General features: G+C 46.2%; 1 protein-coding gene across 2 annotated transcripts in view; it reads left to right on the forward strand.

Moving 5' to 3' along the window:
• The window catches only part of gde1 (glycerophosphodiester phosphodiesterase 1), a 38,685-nt gene extending 26,034 nt beyond the window's left edge, over positions 1–12,651 (forward strand). The window contains exons 5-7 of one of the 2 annotated variants that reach the window (XM_070900922.1): positions 143–351; positions 7,747–7,844; positions 10,723–12,651. In XM_070900922.1, coding sequence (XP_070757023.1) covers positions 143–351; positions 7,747–7,843 — 306 coding nt within the window. In that variant the 3' untranslated portion in view covers position 7,844; positions 10,723–12,651. Of the gene's footprint in view, positions 1–142; positions 352–7,128; positions 7,845–10,722 lie in introns of those variants that run through there. The other variant, XM_070900921.1, reaches the window with a different exon arrangement.
• Positions 12,652–19,354: the final 6,703 nt, after the last annotated feature.

Here is a 19,354-nt window from a genome sequence, read left to right on the forward strand (position 1 = left end):
TTTGGAAGTTGTATAGTATTAAGCAAAGCTATAGCAATATTTTCGACTGGCATTGGTATTGTGTGCATTGGCAGAATTTACGTATGCGATAATAAGACAAAATGTTTAATTTCATATTTATTTCATTCATGCATTATTGCAGATGAGGCAAGCTGACAAGAATGTAGCGACTGCTCTCACCCATAGACCCTGGCGGCTGAGTTACTATGGGAATGGTAAACCAAAATTTCACGACTACAAGCAATACTTTTACGTGTTGCTGGATGTCATTTTGGACTGGTCTCTCCATGCTTTTTTGTGGAAATTCTTTGGTATCTCTGCATTTTTAATTCAGAAGAATTTCGTATCAATGTAAGTACTATAAATTTTATTTTCATAATGTATTATTCGGTGGTTCAGTGGATTTGAGATCCTTTCACCTCAGACTTGGGTTAAATTCAGCCAAGAACAATGGAATTAAAGTCTGTTCAGTCAATTAAGCTGTGAGGCCCAATGTGAAATAGCGGTGGGCATGAGTTTTGACCCAGAGCATAAAACTAGCCTTAATTCAGCAAAATCTGGTATTAAGTTGGTTATCTGGTTCTAGGGGCAGCTGATGTAGGTGATGGAAGAATTCGTACAGGTGGAAAAGGAGTCTTCTGAAGATGGGGAGAAGTGACATTGTTGGAGCAGAGTAAAAGGAGCTTTACTCTAGCTGCTTCTTTCGTATGGTAGTAGCAAAAAACAAATGAAATATCAATATCTAAGTTGGATATCCAGGCCAAAGATCTGGTGTAACAGCGCGGATATTTTGTAGGCTGCCTGCGAATTTCCTGTGAAGGCAGTGCTCAATGATGTACTCCAGGATCTGATTAGGAGCTTCACAGTCGCATGATGGGGATGCTTTAATCTTCCATCTATGGAGAAGGTAGCAGCATCTACCATGACCGGTTCTGATGTTGATGGTTGTCCAGTGTTTACGAGGAAGGTTTATTCCTTCAAATTGTACTGTGGTGAGGTCCTCTATAAAGAATCCATTTGGTATTTATGCTGGCTGTCATTTTTGTCCTGTGAAAGCCTGATTCTGACACTTGGGACCAGGAAGAGAGCCATGTTGTGGGGGGGAGGAGAGGAGAGAGGGGGAGAAAGAAGAGAAGGAGGAGGGAAAGGGGAAGAGAGGATTTTTGGATGGGAACCTGGAGGTATTTGTTTCCGGAACATCCTCTAGAAATTAACCACAGGACATTTAAATAAAAAAAAAATGTTTTGAGCGGGTTTCCTGCCTGAAAGCCAACCAGATTGACTGGGCCGATCGCGGGGGGTCTGTTCGTGTGGAGGTTAACTTGTTGCTCCTGGAGGAAACACTCCTGCTCCTGCGGGCCCATAAGCATTGCAATAAAGGTGCTTCCCTCATGGATCCGGTCCTTCTTGCCTCCTCTTACCTGCCGGGATTCCCGAGGCCCAGAAATCCAAGCCTCCATGAATAAAAATAAAAATGGAGGCACACAGCCTCCTAGATTTCAGTGACTGACCCGCCTCCTGAGAGCCTCCGTTAAAACCGGAAGGGAGTGAGTTGGGTTCGGGTTTGAGATTTAAAATATTTTACTTTCCCACCCGCTCCCATCCCATCCATCCTTGATGGTTAAAATTTCCCCTCTGGGTACTTGACATAAGTTGCTTAATGCCTTAGTGATCACATCTATTCTGTTGCCTTGATGAGCACAAATATTTTCCCCAAAAGAGAAAAACAAACCGTTTTGCATAAAAATGACCTCTTGTAATGTTGCTGTTTTAAAACTGGTGTTAATTTATGAACAGGGAAAGATCTGCAGTGACTGCTATAATACTTTTATATTTTAGGATTATAATCTGTAAGAGTGATCCCTGATCTGATCTCTTAGTTTCAATGAGGAATCTCTTCCTGTCAGCTGGGCCTCCCTTATCACCCTTGCCCTTGATCGAAATCTTTAATGTTGCAAAACATCCTATTTTCCGGTCAGCTGAAACAAGCCGGTAGCTATAATAGTGCTACAATACAACAAACTATGATTGTATACCTCAAATTTACAAGCTCTAAAGTTGTAGTTTATTTGTTTCTCTATTGTGTTTGGTGGTGTTCACAGCTGTAACGTTTAGAAATGGTGAATGAACTATACAATATTAATAGAGAAATAGCACCCCTGAAATTGTTTGTAAAGAAGAATGGGGCAGATGTGCACGTGATATGAAGTAGATTGTTGAACTCATCATTCATTGCCATCCATTGGTTCTGTGGGGTGGAGGGGAGCGAGAGTAGTTGCAGCTTCCATTACAGGTAGAGTTGTCGTGCACCGGTGGTACTTGTATGGACTGTGGACCATCATGGTCGTTGAACTCATTGATGTGGCTTCAGACTGCATGAAAACAGTCCTGTGATTCTTACTCCTAGCATTCTAGCAATTAAAGGATCTGTGTTTTTGTTGCACTTTAGTGCACCTACCTGCATTTTGCAGCAGTCTCACAAAAGAACACAATCAGCTAGGACCACTGTATCCCTTAGGGCTTTGGCTTTTAGGATTACCTGGAGTTTGTTGAGAAGAATCTCCGTGGCATTAACAGGTCTACCCCTCCAGATCAAATAAATGAACTGGCTGGCCAATTACCAGCAGTGCTCTCAATTATTGTGCTGACATATTGGATTACTAAGTCTGCCACAGAGTTGACACTTTTCCAATCTTCCATGACTAGGTGTGTCACCTTGAAGTTAATTTGAACCTAAGGAGATCCCATTTACCTCTCTCCACCCTAAGGAGGATTTGACAACTGACCAGTGCAGGTTTGTGTTCTTAGGAGAACAGCAGATACCAGGAACTCCTCACAAGTAACATAGTAAGCAATGCAACTCACCGTAAAATGCTAGAGTAACTTTCCATCTTCTATCTGAACACAGCTTACACCATTGGTTGGTTCCACCAGTTAAAGTTGCAGAGCTTTAGCAGCATCTGCTTGACTTTGCCTCCGAGTCCTTTGTGTGACATGTAGCTACCAGGTTAAGCAGTTCTTTTAATTAGTTACAAGATGGGCATCTACCTTGGTGGTGGAAGGACCTATGCTGGACCAGCTTGCAGTATGGTAACCACCTTAATATACGAGATGTCCAGGTGCAATGCTATGCACTGGGTATACTCATCATTAGTTGCCTAATTCAGGTCATCGTGAGGGACTTTGACAAAAAGACATGTCTGACATTGAGCTAGCTTCTTTCATTAAGCTGCAAAAATTCCACCTGACCGATTTGTCCTGAACCTTCTGTTATATGCTTGGGAGTTCTTCATCATGAAGGAGAACTATTTGGACATACTTTTTTTTTGTGCCACAAGCTTGAAATTTTTCCATCATAAAGTGCCCTTCGCCCTCTTCAGTGTTTCCCAATGAACTATTCAAAAAAGTTGACACCCCCAATATGAAAGAAGTGAGTAGACACTCCTTGTATCTTTCAATCAAAGCTTCAAGCTTCCCTCCTTAGCCATGCAAAGCCATGTGCCATTTTCGTGGTGCTCTGAAGGGATAGGCTGAATGCTTAACATGCCTAAGAAATAGCAGCTTCATGCAGGTCTAATCCAGGTGGTGCCATTCTACCGGGCCTTGGATTTGCTTGCACACTGATCAGCAGGCAGCCTGGTCTAATGGCTGCTATCGCATCCTGAAAGTACCTATATATAGGTAATTGCCTAGAGAAAAGGATATTTGAGCCTATGAGATCTGAGTCCTATGTCACCTGATCCAAAGGAAGGCACCATCACAGCCTGATAATCCTGACCCACTCCTGTAGTTTCCTTGTGCTTTGTAAATCACCCAGTGCTATCTTGTCACTTAGATTATCTACTTTTCCTGGGTGAAAGATTTGAGCTGGTGTGTGATATTAAGGAAGCAAGTGACCCAAGGGGTAATAGAAGAGATTTTGGTAGAAGAATATGGGCAGGATCTTGCTCTATGGATACCTGTGTGCCCTACTGCTCTTCATTCCAGTTATAATTCTTATTATTATCATCATCAACATCCTAATCTACAAGGAAGCAATTTCCTCCTCGTTATCTTCCTCTGCCCCTTTGCAGTGATGGCTCTGTGGGAAAGAGGGCATAACCTAAGAACGGGTGTCACAACACCCTACTGTTTTATGGTTGAGGAAGCTCATGGCTGTCTGCTGCTTTACCGGGATGCAATGGTGATTGTGTAGATTAACCTGCAGTCTGCACTATCTCACCAATATCTCATGGCACAACCTTACTTTGCCTCTCCCAACAACTCTGGCCTGCTTCTCATTGGGGATGAGGTCTCAAATGTCGTATGCCTCCTCTGGTCAACTGCCCTTGACGGACATGTCGTGCAAGTTTCTCCTGAAAGAAAATTGAGTGTATTAGGTGAAGGATAGCAATTGAGGGGAGTCTCCCTCAGACAATGTAACAAAACTGATGATACCAGTCTGTTAATGTGGAGGAAGGGTTGTTAAAGCTCTGCATGCAAATCATTCCTGTCAGGCCAAGTGTTAACACAATGCAAAATACAGAGCCAGGAAACCCCTGAACCTGCAGTGCAGTATGAAGGAGGACTTCAGCAAGAAGTTATATTGGAGAGTTAATAATGTGTTGGTGCCCAAGAAATGAGGAGGGACAGTGCCCTAGCTGTTACTTTGGCTGCCCTCATCGGTTATTAAACTTTTCCATACACTGATCTGCAGCTGCAGTTCTGGGGATAAGAGAGGTGACACTCCATGCTACTGGCACCCCTCTCTCTCTCTCCACATTGTTCTGTACAGATTCTGAGGTTTTCTTCCATGGCCACTCGACAGTCTTCCTCTCCTTTTCTGCATTTCATCCAGGAGTGTCTCAAGTTCAGATTCATTGAAGCTTTGGGCTCCTCTTTTCTGTCCCCTTCGAATTGTCTGCTTCCTTCCTTGGATCTCTCTGCCTGCTGCTTCAGTGGAAGACATTCTTTAAAACAGTCATGAAATCTCACCTCTAACTAACATTACATTCAGTCTTGCAAAACGGTTACCACTTACCTACTGTTCCAACAGCTTGCTGTTGGCAGTTTAAAGTGAGAGTTGATTTTTAAAGGCTGTACCTGGGAGGTTTCCTCCCCCTCCCCTGGACCAGCTATTCCTGTGTTACACGGGAACTGTGCTGCATTGACGCCACTAAGTGCCACATTGTGATGACCCCACAAATTATGGCAGTGTAAACACTGGATACATTTGATCTGTGGGTGCAAGTACTGGGTCAACTGGCCACATCTATTTTCAAACCAACATTCTGCACATACTATTATTCTATACCTTAATCTATCTTAACAACTGTTGGACTCTGAAAGGTACTTGAAAAATAACTGGTAACACCTCTCTCCAAATTTATTTTTACTTCAAATTCTCCTGACCTCTACTGTTACTCTTGTCTGAAATCTAAGGCAAAACCCTTTTAAGTGTCTTAGTTTGTCAAAATTAAAGCATTACTTCAAGGATTGTGACCAATGTTCCTTTATAACACTCCTGTGAAGTGCTTTGGGACGTTTTACTATGCTAAAGGCTCTATATAAATACTAGTTGTTGTTAAGCTGTGCAGCGCCCTGGAGGTACTTTGCAGCCGGTGAGCAGGCTTTTAAATTGAAAAACCGTGGATGTGTGGAATTTTGAATTGGCTTCACAGCCAGCTAAAGGGGCTGTGCGGCCAAAAACCAATTGGAGGGAACATTGATTGTGACCCATTAGTCACTCCTCACCAAGGCTGGAGTTTCTATTCAAGCAATACACATACTTTCCCCAAATAACTTGCTCACTTAGCATGTTATCATAAATTTGGTTCTAAAACTAATGTTGCTAATGACAAAGCAAGATTTTTAAAAAATCTAATGGAATATTTGTTCATCAGGGTCTGCTAAGGGCAACAGTTTGGCCAAGGGTTAAGCTTCATGAGACTTGACTACAAGATCAGGTTGCCTATAACTGTTCTACAATGTTAGCACCTGCACGCTCTTGCATCTGACCCTGTGGCAACCAAATGACGAATTTTGGTTTGATACTCTTGCTTTCTTAAACCATGAGAAATCACCTTGTATACATATTGTTTTTGAACTTGTTTGTGAACTGTATCAAAACAAAAACAGTTTAAAATTAGCATTTATAATTTATTGATGTCTTTAGCAAATTAATAATTGTGTGGTGGCTTGAGAAAAATTGGGTCTTTTAGCTGTTCTATTCCTCCTCTTGGGCTGTTTGCAGGAGGGATTTGCTTAGGCAGTCACCAAAATGATACCGGGGCTAAAAGGTATGAAAGGAATTAAATATGAAGACAGGTTGTATAGATTTGGCATGTATTCCTTTTGAATAAAGAAGATTACGAGGTGATCTAATTGAGGAGTTTAAGATTATTAAAGGAGTTGATGAGGTGGATAATATATATATTATAGGTCAAATGGAAATTTTGAAACAGATTGCTGGATTTTTATTAGGCAAGTGCATTAAAGGTTATGGAACCAAGTTGGGTAGATGGAGTTAGGATGCAGGCCAGCCATGACTGAATTGAATGGCGAAGCAGGCTCGAGGGGTTGAGTGGCCTACTCCTGTTCAAATGTATGTAAAGTAAATTTGAAACCTATTCAAAACTTTAAAAAGTTTACCATAATGTGATCAGAGAATACCACCATGAGGTCAACTAAATAAATTACTATCTCCACCAGCCATTAATTAGCTCAGGTGCTTACATATATTGCTTGCAGTTCCAGAACAGCTTGACATTTGGTTTCTGATCTGGTTGGGTTTTGCCACCATTGCACCAGCTTTCTCATGTAATGAGATTTCCTTTGCTAAAGAAAATTAGCCCTCTTCCCGACTCTACCCATCCCCTTCCCCACATCCTCCCACACATTAGAAGCACATTCTAATGACTGAGCAATTATGTGGTGGTAGCATCAGAAATACGGTGCAGCAGGTGAGCTGCTGTTTTGCTCTTCATAGAAATTTATAAAAAGAAGAATGTGTGTAGGCACAGCATAGAACCGTGACAAGGAAGAAAAGACATAGGGGACTATCTTTAGGGGAAGTGAAGTAAAATATCTTTGTTATTATTAAAAAGTAATATCAATTTTTATATTAAACTCTATTTTCACTTTCCATAGTGACTACATTCGGTTCTGGGCTGAAAGAGGGATTGAAGTGGTTGCCTGGACTGTAAATTATGCGGATGAAAAACGATACTATGAACATATCCTCCATTGTATTTACATTACCGACAGCCTTATCGAGCAGTGTTCATCTTCACCCTAATTTATCTCTCAGATTTCTGTATAGACTCACATATAGTGCTAATGGCCTAAATGTATGAATGGTGTGCTATATTAAACAAAGTGTACCAGTTTCTCCAACTTTTTGTATTTTGATATTTGGAAGGATGACAAGTTTTAGATTTGGTAAAATCCACTAATAATGTGAATAATTGTGCAATCAAATGCACAGCATAATATTGGCATTAAACAAGTGTAGCAAAACACTAAAGTGATATACCTTTCAATAGCACCTAAATTTGATGGGGAATGCATTTTGGACAGTAGACAATTCCTTCTCTGTTTGGGAAGAAAATGTCTTGTGTATTTATGAATAAAAAATTGTTTTGTGTAATGCTACAAATGTTAAGTACATGTAAAATAAATGCACACAGGTTGAAGTTGTTCTTTGTTTTCACTGTGCTCTTTTCAAACGCTGGAACTCTGCTCAAATTTGACTTCCTGGACTCCCAGATTGTTCTTCCACCAGGACTACACTGCTCTACTGGACTACACTGCAAGACTCCGCTCCTGTGATTCTGCTCTACTACTCAGTCCTTTGAAGTTTTAAGGTAATCGTTTCTTGCTGGTTTGAGGTGCGAGTCCTGAACAGAAATCCACTTTCTCCTTGGGTGCCTTCTGGATTTTATTGTGACTTCCACTGTCACCACTGCTTTCTACAGAGACTGAATTCTGTGCTGGGTCATTTTGATTCCATTATCTGACCTCCTCCTGAATCCTCAGTATTCTCTGCCAGGAATTTTTCATTCTACGCTAAGGTAGCTCTGATCTGTTTCTGCTGTTCCATTCTGTTCTGGGTTCTGCTCTATTGCTGATGAATGAACTTTGCTTTGCCACTTTCCGCATGCTTCCCGTTACTGCTGACTCTATTCATCCCTCTGCTGATACACTGGATTCGCTGATGTGCACTACTAATCACCAACGTCATTGCTCACCTATGTTGGACCTCAATATCAACCTATGCTAGCTTATGGTTGACTTTCCACACTTCCTTGCCTCCCTATTTGTCATGGGAAAACTTCTAGCAGTGCGCCAACTGATGTTCTGTTACTCAAAACAACTCTTGAGCTTACTCGCCTGCTGACCCCTTGGACTCTGCCATGGATCAAACATTCTCTCCTCATCTCCCTGCAGAATGTTCGTTCACTTTCGAACAAGGCCCTTGCCAACAATAACCTCACTGGTGACAACACCTTGCTTCTTACTGAAGCCTCTCCCCTAGCTATACTTTCCATCACTTAAACTGCCGTGGTGGCAGTATGGTGGATAGCACTGCATCTCACCTTGGTCCTTCCCCCTACTCTTTTGGGACCTTTTCCTTCGAGCACCTCACTTTGTTCCAGCCCGCTTCGCCTCTTTGTTTTCTACTGCCCACCCATGCCTCGCTGAGTAGATACCATCACTCCTTTCCTGCCTCTTCACTGAGCTAATCCTCATCCTTGATGATTTCAACCTCTATTTAGTCACCTCTCTTCTTGGAGTTCACTGTCCTCCTGTCCTCTCTTAATCTCTCCTGCCATATAAACTCTCCTACGCATAGTCACAGCCACCCTCTTTGACCTTGCCATCTCACGTGGGCTTTCCATTGTCTCACTTGCAGATAAGGCCATCTCTGATCACTTCCTTGTGTTCCTTCCAACCCGACTGCCCCCCCAAGTCATGACTGCACTTTCAAACTCCCAGTATCTTGGCCTTCCCATTTGCCACGATACTGCTGCTGCAGTTGATCTGCTCAAACACTTCCTCACCTCTGCCTTTGAAGCTCTTGTCCCCAGTAAAACCTTTACTCTCCCACCCTGATTGGTCCTCCTTGTATGGCCCCATCTTCGCTCCGTCAAATCCAAAGGACACAGACTTGACAATATCTGGCACACTACTGGTTTAGCCATTCATTTGCCAGATCTGGCTGGACCACATCCAGCATTAGCGGGTCCTTCTCTACCAAAACTGCTCATTACTCTGTTTATTCTGGAAAGTAAAGATAACTCTGGCTTCTTTATTCCACTACCAACCATCTCCTTAGCCGACCCCCCACTTCCCTTTCCCCCTGTACCCTCACCTGCATCCTCGGGTGTGAGGAGCTCATGGACTTTGTCACTAAGATTAAGACCATCTTTCAGCTGCCTCTGCCGCATTCCCTCCTTCCCCATACCCGCCAAGCCAAGGTTCCCATTTGTTCCAACCCTGAACTTGCATCTTTCTCTCGTTTTTCTCCTATCTCTGGTCATACCATGTTCATGAAACCCACCTCCCACTTCAACCCTATTCGCATTAAACTGCTGACCACCTAATTTTCCTTCCTGGCTTCCATGCTACTTGATATTGTCACCCTCCCTTTCAAAAATGCCATCATCCCTCCTCCGCCATCTCAAATAAACGCTCAAGCCCTCTGACCTTGCAACCTGCCACCCTATCGCTGCTAGCCCGTCTCAACCTCTGCAGGCATTGATATGGTTGACCATACTGTCCTCCACCAACGCCTTTCCTCTGTTGTCCAACTGAATGGGATTGTCCTCGCCTTGCTGAAAGATGGTCTTAATCTTAGTGACAAACTATCTCATCAGAGCCAGATTATCTTCCCACCAATGTTCCCGTTAATTTTTTATTGGGTGCGCGGCCCCTTTAAGGGGCTGCGCGGGCTATTCAAAATACTGCGTGTGCGGTTTCTCCGCATTGAAAAGCTGGCTGAGCGGAACTTCAAGGGAACATTGCTTCCCACCCCAGCATACTTATCTAAAGTCCCCTAAGGATTTTACTTGGTCTCCTCCTATTCATCTACATACTGCCCCTTAGCAGCATCATCTGAAAATTTGACTTCAGGTTCGACGTGCGTCTCTCGACCGCTCCACTGCCTCTGTTGTCAGCCTGCTTATCCGACATCCAGTCCTGTATGAGCCTCAATTACAATTAAACATTGGGAACGCCAAAGACAATGGCCCTAAGCTCTGGCATTCCATCCTCAAACCTCTACACCGCTCCTCCTTTAACCCTCCTTAAAACCTACTTTGACCCTCTATTATCTCTTTTTTTGTTAATTTTTGTCAGATTTACGGATAAGTGAAGTGTCTTGGGACATTTTCCTATGTTAAATGGTGCTATATAAATGCAAACTTGTCGTTGAATTTGATGAAGTAATTCACGTGTCTTAAAGAAAGCAGAACTGACTAACAATGAAACCTTCCTGACCTCAAAGTATTCTAAAGGTCAATTATAAATTATGAAAGATTATTACAGGAGTCTCATAATGATATCCATGTGAAGCTATGATCCAATATCTTTTTGAAAGTAGATGTGAAATTACAAAGTACAGTTCATAAACATTTCAAAAGATAAAGCCAGTTTTAGAGTTTGTGTATATGAATCAAGAAACTGTTGTGCTGTGTCTTTTGTTAAAATTTAATGTCTTGTTATTTTTCTCTACTATCTTAGATGCACTGTTGCCACATAGGGCTATACTCTAACTGCTGCCAATGATGTGGAGAGAATCCACTTCAAATGGGCCTTTGTGCCTCCAGAAGCACTAGCACTACTTCACTTGTATAACAACACTGGCAGAGAGATATACGAACTACCCGAGTTGGCGTTGGACTGAGATGTGGAAAGACATTAGGGTAGATATTAACCCATTAGGCCTGGTAGGAACAGGGCAGGTGGTCCTGTGGAATCACGCTGCCCACCATTTTAACTGTTCACTGCAGTTAGGTTGGTGTGGTGCTTGCCAGAAGCAGGCAGGAATCACAAATTAATGTAAATTGGAATCCTATTACATCAGTGGGATCCTGATTTGCATTTTAACCCAGGCCTGAGCAGGGAATCCGCTGCAACTTTCCCAGGAGGTGAAATCAGGTTGGCAGCTGTCGGGTAGGACAGAGGTCCCCCCCCCGTTAAGTGAAAAATGTTCCTTTTGTCGGGCCAGGAGGAGCAAGAGTGCTCCTCTGGGCCTCACTGGGAAAGTCTCAGCCTCCTCTGCCTGCAACTTGCTTGCTGGTGAACCACTTTTTGGTGTCTGAACACACTCTTCCGGCTGCCGCCTTCCGCCCATTTTGGGCAGGCAGCTGACTGGCAGCATGCAGTTGAGGCCCGGGAGTTAAAATACCCAGCCATCAAACTTGGGCCAGTGAATACAATTTGCACTACTTGCCCAAAACCCGCTGAGGATTAAAATCGATCACAATGTTTTTCTCCCTTGGTCATTTGATGATCCTCATTCAACATTGCAAAGTTTTATATTCCAAACTAGCACAAGTGTGTTATGCATGGTTTTAAAACCACATTCCTTTAAGTTACTCAAAATTATTGTGATCAAAAGGACAAAGTGAATCTTTGCACTATTTGCCATCGAATGATCAGTTATACAAATGGTGAAATATAGTACTCTGTATTGTAAAATCAGCACAAAGGTATATTGGTGTGCCCTTTCACTCGCGTGTCAAATACAAAGAAGAATTTTTCACCATTTTTAAGAAACACAAAGTGGGACCACGCGGATGGTATTGGCACAACTACATCACATTTATATTTTGAAACGTCTGCACTGGTGCAAGAATAGAATGTGCAGACAACTAGCGGCCACCTTTATTTTTAGAAATATTTTAGTTTAAAGTAAACTTCTTTTTACTCACTAAGTTAGTCAAACATTCTAAACCGATATCAATGACCTTGTGTTGTAGCACTGTTTGCTGAGCTTGGTTAAAGCTTCATTTAATAGTTCATAGCACAGCTCAAAGTTGGTAGAAATAGTTTGTTTTGCTGACTTTCCCTTCTATTGCGTTTGCAATGACCAGGACGGAAAACCCCAAATAATGTTTGCTGATCTGTAAATGTTCTACCTCTGGTGCGAAGTAGCTGGAAGTTCAGCTTCCTCTTCTAAATACAGCAACAAATATGAAGCACTTTCACAGCAAATATTTAGATTTGAAATCTGAAAGCTTTAGGGGATAGCTGCAGCTTTCTGTCTTTGCTTTGATGGCAAACCTGATGGTGTATTAAATGATTGTCAATTATTATCTGTGCAAACTTTATTTTGTACTGTTCCATTTTGTTGTGGCAATCCTGATTGTGATGTTACTCAGTTTAAATGTTTTATTCTCCCTGTATGAACTTTGCCAGTGTTAATAAAGATTTCCTCAGGGTTTGGTTGTAAATAAACTGTCACATTTTCTTTTATATGTGCTAATTTTTTTAATGTATCAGGTTTCACTGCTTACTGTAGGAATGCTATTGGTGGTTTCTGAGCAGTCTAGCTGTTCGACCAGTTGCCTAATTCTGTTTACTACTCTGGTGTAAGTGCAGAAGACAATTTGTTGCGAAGTGTGTTATTGTGGGTGCTTAAATTGTTATTTTACAGAATATGGAATGTAGGGATTTTTTTCTCATTGTTTCTTCTCTTTCAATAAATGGAAGATGACTTTACTGAATATCTCTTGATATGATTGTTTTCGAGGAAAATTAGTAAATGTCTTGCAATCGGTTCACAAGGTCATATACTGAGAAATCTTATGAGGGAACATGGCCACCTTGAAGCATTAAAAAGTTGTGGTGCTAGTATTATGTTTATTATTAATGAGACTACTTCTTCACTTGTCAGTGCTAATATTCCCAAAATTGTATTTTTTAAACTTAACTTGCTACTACAGTAACCAGAATAAACTCCAACTCTGATTCAAAAGTAGTGCAATTTTCTACACTTTGCTCAGCAAAAGTTTTGATGCACCACACATGACAAAATATCCACCAGACCATAACATGCTTTTAATTTAGTTAGGGACTGTGAAGCAACTTGTGTTGCTGTATGCTGACAATATACTACAACATAGGGTAAATTTTATAATTTAGTGCTCCTTCACATGAGAAAGCTCATATCAGGAAATCGAGCATGTAGGCAAGTGTGCCTGGTCAGCAGCCTATGCAAGTAACATTTAGTGCTAAAGTGCAAAATATGTCTGGACCCTCCATTTCATTCATAGATATTTACAGCGCAGAAGGAGGCCATTTCGGCCCATCGAGTCCATGCCGGCCGACAAAGAGCTGCGCGGCCCTTGGTCAGCAGTCCTGAAGGTTACATATAAACCTATGAACAATGACTGAAAGGCAAAGAGCACCCAGCCCAACTAGTCTGCCTCACACAATTGCGACACCCCTTATACTGAAACATAAGAACATAAGAATTAGGAACAGGAGTAGGCCATCTAGCCCCTCGAGTCTGCCCCGCCATTCAATAAGATCATGGCTGATCTGGTCGTGGACTCGGCTCCACTTACCCGCCCTCTCCCCGTAACCCTTAATTCCCTTATTGGTTAAAAATCTATCTATCTTTGACTTGAAAACATTCAATGAGCCAGCCTCAACTGCTTCCTTGGGCAGAGAATTCCACAGATTCACAACCCTCTGGGAGAAGAAATTCCTTCTCAACTCAGTTTTAAATTGGCTCCTCTATTTTGAGTCTGTGCCCCCTAGTTCTAGTCTCCTCCACCAATGGAAACAACCTCTCTGCCTCTATCTTGTCTATCCCTTTCATGATTTTAAATGTTTCTATAAGATCACCCCTCATCCTTCTGAACTCCAAGGAGTAAAGACCCAGTCTACTCAATCTATCAGCATACGGTAACCCCCTCATTTCTGGAATCAGCCTAGTGAATCGTCTCTGTACCCCTTCCAAAGCTAGTATATCCTTCCTTAAGTAAGGTGACCAAAACTGCACGCAGTACTCCAGGTGCGGCCTTACCAATACCTTATACAGTTGCAGCAAGACCTCCCTGCTTTTGTACTCCATCCCTTTTGCAATGAAGGCCAATATTCCATTTGCCTTCCTGATTACCTGCTGCACCTGCAAACTAACCTTTTGGGATTCATGCTCAAGGACCCCCAGGTCCCTTTGCACCACAGCATGTTGTAATTTCTCCCCATTCAAATAATATTCCCTTTTACTGTTTTTTTTCCCCAAGGTGATGACCTCACACTTTCCGACATTGTATTCCATCTGCCAAACCTTAGCCCATTCGCTTAACCTATCCAAATCTCCTTGCAGTCTCTCTCAGTCCTCTACACAACCCGCTTTCCCACTAATCTTAGTGTCATCTGCAAATTTTGTTGCACTACACTCTGTCCCCTCTTCTAGGTCATCTATGTATATTGTAAACAGTTGGAGTCCCAGCACTGATCCCTGTGGCACACCACTAACCACTGATTTCCAACCGGAAAAGGACCCATTTATCCCGACTCTCTGCTTTCTGTTCGTCAGCCAATTCTCTATCCATGCTAATACATTAACTCTGACTCATTCTACATGAAACATTCTACACTCCACCCCAATTGGAACCATGTGATCTCCTGGGAGAGGCAAAAACCAAATTTAAAAACCCAAGCCAATTTAGGGAGGAAAAAAATCTGGGAAAATTCTTCTCTGACCCATCCAGGCGATCAAAACTAGTCCAGGAGATCACCCTGGCCGTATTCGATTCCCTGCAGTACTTGCCATTAATACTGCGTCGGCTAACAAAAGGTCATCCAGTCTAATCCCAATTACCAGCTCTAGGTCCGTAACCCTGCAGGTTACGGCACTTTAAGTGCCCATCCAACTCTCTCTTAAAAGTGGTGAAGGTTTCTGCATCCACCACTCTTATAGGCAGCGAGTTCCAAATCCACACAACCCTCTGCGTAAAGAAGCCTTTCCTCAAATCCCCTCTAAACCTTCCACCAACCACCTTGAAACTATGCCCCCTTGTAATAGACCCCTCCACCAATGGAAATAGGCCCTTACTATGTCCAGGCCCCTCAATATTTTGTACACCCCAATGAAGTCTCTCAACCTCCTCGATTCCAATGAGAACAAACCCAGCCTATCCAATCTGTCCTCATAATGAAGATTCTCCATTCCAAGCAGCATTCGAGTGAATCTCCTCTGCACCCTCTAGTGCAATCACGTTCTTCCTGTAATACCACGACCAGAACTGCACGCAATACTCCAGCTGTGGCCTAACCAAAGTATTATACAATTTAAGCATCACTTCCCTGTTCTTATATTCTATGCCTCAGCCAATACAGGCAAACATTCCGTATGCCTTCTTAACCACCTGATCCACCTGGCTTGCTACTTTCAGGGAATCTGTGGACCAATGGTGGAGCTTTGGAGGCGTGGCCTATTCACTTGGAGCCTGGAGCAGTGAGAGAAGGAGCTTGCTGTTGTTGCTCCTGACTGGGAGGCTTTGAGCGAGCCCTGTGAAACAGCCCAGGAAGAGGAGGAAGGGGCTTTCTACAATTCCAATTCATCCAGAGGGAGAGGAGGAGAGCAGAAAATTCAACAACCTTTAATACTGCTGCAGAGAGTTGGAGAGAGGGGGAAAAAGGAACAACTATCCAGTGTGGAAGGAGGGAGAAACTTCATCAACCAAAGGTGGGTGTGTTTTGGTGCATTCCCCTAAAGACTTTGTTATATCGGTGGGGGGAGGAAAGAAGACTTGCTAGAGGGCCAGAACATCACGAGGTGTGTGTGTGTGTGGAAGTGTGTGTGGGGGTCTTGCTTACAGCTAGGCCCCACACACCACTGAAGCACCCCTCCCCCATTGCCTAGCCTGGGATAGCTGGAGCTACCTGGCTGAAGAACTATTAATCACCTATTTAACATCGTTGGGAGTGTGTGCCTGGGTGGCTCCAGCTGTCCCAGGTGAAGACATCTTCTCCCCCCACCCGAAGACCATCTACAAAGACTGTGTTTGTTTTTCCATCATCTGGGGAGTGCACCCCAAGAAAAACACCCACCCATTGCTGTGAGGGGAGACCTGCCCTCACAGCTTCCCTCTTTCCCACCCCCCTGTCTCTTTCTTTCTCTCTCTGTCTCTCCCCTCTCTCTCTGAGAGCCTCTTTCCTCCTAATTGAAAAACCAATTAAGACAACTGAGCAGAGGGAGCAAGGCCCCTCCCCAATTGTCAACTAGGGGAGAGGTGTGCCTCATTTAGAGCTCCCTCTGTTCAAACACCAACGAGGCCATTTAAGACCATTATGGCCTGTGACTTTGGGGTGGGTGTAGCCCTTAAAGGGACCCCGTGATGGCGACCCCATCCACGCCGGTGGCAGGGCCAGCAAAGACATATGCGCAGGCGGCGTCCACATCCATAGCGCCTCCTGCTGCCCTGCCTCCGTTCAGACTTATAACAAAAAAACACGGGGTCAAGGGCTACACTCACCCCACAATGAGCATCGAGGAGTGCGTGCGGGCGATGGCTGGGGTAGTCGGCCCCTCGGCCATTGTGGCAGCCTCCAAGATGTCTGGGAAGGCTGTATTCTTCCTGGGGTCGGAGCGGGTGGGGTCCCTGGCCCTTGAAAAGGGGCTCACGGTGGGCGGGACGTTCCTGCCGGTGGACCCTCTCGAGGCCACCGCGCAGAGGGTCATCCTTTCTAACGTCCCGCCCTTTGTTCCCGCTGAGCTCCTCCTCCCTCACCTACACCAACTGGGGGAGGTAAAGTCAGGGATCAACCCCATACCGCTCGGCCTCAGGGAGAGCAGCCTGCGCCACGTGTTCTCCTTCCGCCGCCAACTCTTTGTCCGGCTGGCGCGGGAGGAGACGACGGAGGGATCATTTAATGTGGTGCACGAGGCGACTGCCTACCACGTCTTCTGGACCTCGGACGGCGTGCGGTGCCATGCCTGCAAGGAGGTGGGGCACGTTCGTAAGAACTGCCCCGCCTCCAAGGCCGCCAAACCACCGAGGGCAGCCAAGGCTGGTGCCACCGCCACCCCTCCCCCTAGTAGCGTCCGCGTGCCGGGAGCTGTGGGTGCGCGGGCATCGTCGGGGGCCTTTGTTTTCACGGCCTCCGGCAGGGGGGAGGGAGAGCGTCCGATCGGAAAGAAGGTGCGGAGGAAGGCGAAACATCTCGAGGCAGGTCCCCTCAGTGCACCAGACAATTTGATCACCGCGCTCAGCCCAACTCTGTCACCAGTGAGTGCGGGATGCCCTGAGCCCGTGCCCGAGCCCTTGACCAATATCACAGAGGGGCTCGGGCGCAGGAAAGATAAGAAAAAGGGGGGAGTGGAGCGGGAGGCCTCGGCAGACATGGAGGTCTCCCTGCCTCCACGCCCCCCAGGAACAAAAGGAGGCGCCGCTCCAATGAGGCGGAGGGGGAACAACATCCCTCCGCGGAGGAGTCGGTGCCCGCCGCATGTCCCGCGTCCCCCACCAGCGCCCCCAAACTGCGCCGTAGGCGAGAGGAGTTTGTCCCCGGGGAGTGTGAGACAGTTGAGGCTGCCCAGCCTCTGCCTCCCGGGGATGGCGTGGAAGATCTGCCTGTCGTGGGGGGCGTGGGGCCAGCGGAGGAATGCGTAGCCACCGGGTCGAGCGTCCCGGGGACTGAGGCGGGCGGGTCCGAAAAGGCCGAACCTGAGCCCGCCCAGCCTTTATCCAACTTCCCCCGGGAGTCGCTCGGCCCGGAAGAAACAAAATATGTTAACAATTTTAATGATTCTGTACACGCTGGGCCGGGGGGTGGCGGCGGGGAGGGGGAAGAACACCAACCCTTGCCCCCGACTTTGGAGCTGGGGTACTTGGAGGACCTGGAGAATTTCTTTGGCCGGGTCTCTCCGTGTTCCCCGGCTCCTGGGGCGGAGGAGGAACCCCTTCCGCTGTCGCTTCCGGCACCGCTTTTAAAAGAGCCCAGTGGGGACTCCTCTGGCGACGATCCTGGGGGTGGGATCGGGGCAGAGCCAGGGCCGGATGGAGCGGCCGGGCCGTTTGCTGTACCTCGTGCGGTCAACGGGCCGGCTGCCGGCGGCGACCTCCCGGAGGGGGACGGGGACTCGGTGGGGGACTCGGGAGAAGATCTCGAGTCCATCGCCAGTGAGGCAGTGGATCTCCTCGTGCCCGCCGCTGAGTCCCCCCTCATTCCTGCAAAGGAACTCCGGGACTTTTTGGTCCAGAGCCAGGGTCGCCGCAACCGAGCCCATCTGGCCCTGGAAAAATGGTCCGAGCCGGGACTGCTCATCGTGTCCGTCCGCGCCGCCGCTAAAACCATGGCCGCGGGCGGGCCCTTATCAAAGGCGCAAGGCCTTGAGCTGCGCCGGCACAAAAGATTCCTCGCTGGGCTGCTGAAGGAGTGGAGGTCAACAAATGCCTCCACTCCCCCCGCACAATAGGTTAGGTAGAGGTTGCACTAAGCTTTTGTCATGAAGATAACCATAGCTAGCCTCAACATCAACGGCAGCAGAGAGGCACGCCATAGATTTAACAATTTTTCACTCCTGCGGGAGGGGAAATATGCGGTGTGCTTCCTGCAAGAAACCCACACCGTTCCGGGAGACAAAGCCACGTGGCTCCTGGAATGGCAAGGAGAGGTCCGCATGAGCCACCTCACTACTACTTCTTGTGGGGTGGCCATCTTGTTGGCCCCGCATTTTCAGCCGGAGATCTTGGGGGTCGAGGAGCCCGTGCCAGGCCGCTTGCTGCACATCACGGTTCGCCTGGGGGACGTGCCGCTCTATCTCGTGAACGTGTACGCCCCTCAGCCTGGCCCGCAGCAAACGCGCTTCTTCAAAGAAGTGTCCGCTCTTCTTGGCTCCGTCGACGTCGGCGACTGCATTGTCCTCGGGGGAGATTTTAACTGCACACTCGAGGCGAGGGACCGCTCCGGTGCCCCGCAGAGCATGATGGCGATGGTGAAGTTGAGGGACCTGGTCGGGTCCTTCGACTTGGTGGACGTCTGGCGGAATCTCCATCCCGACTCCAGCGCCTTTACTTGGGTGAGGCCTGGAGTTGGATGGTCCAGAGTCGACCGCCTTTACGTGTCTCGGGCGTACGTTTCCTGCGTCCCGGCGGCCTCCATGCGGCCGGTGCCGTGTTCAACCACCACCTGGTGTGGGCGGAGCTCGCTTTGCTCCGCGCGAGGACGGGGTCCGCGTACTGGCATTTTAACAACCAGCTGCTGGAGGACGTGCGGTTCCAGGACTCGTTCCGTCGTTTCTGGGCCGACTGGAGAAGGAAGCAGGGGGGCTTCCCCTCCTTGAGGCTATGGTGGGACGTGGGCAAGGCTCACGTCCGCGTCTTCTGTCAAGAGTACGCGATGCAGTCGACCA

This window comes from Pristiophorus japonicus, chromosome 15 (genome assembly GCF_044704955.1).
Source record: "Pristiophorus japonicus isolate sPriJap1 chromosome 15, sPriJap1.hap1, whole genome shotgun sequence".
Lineage (NCBI taxonomy): Eukaryota > Metazoa > Chordata > Chondrichthyes > Pristiophoridae > Pristiophorus > Pristiophorus japonicus.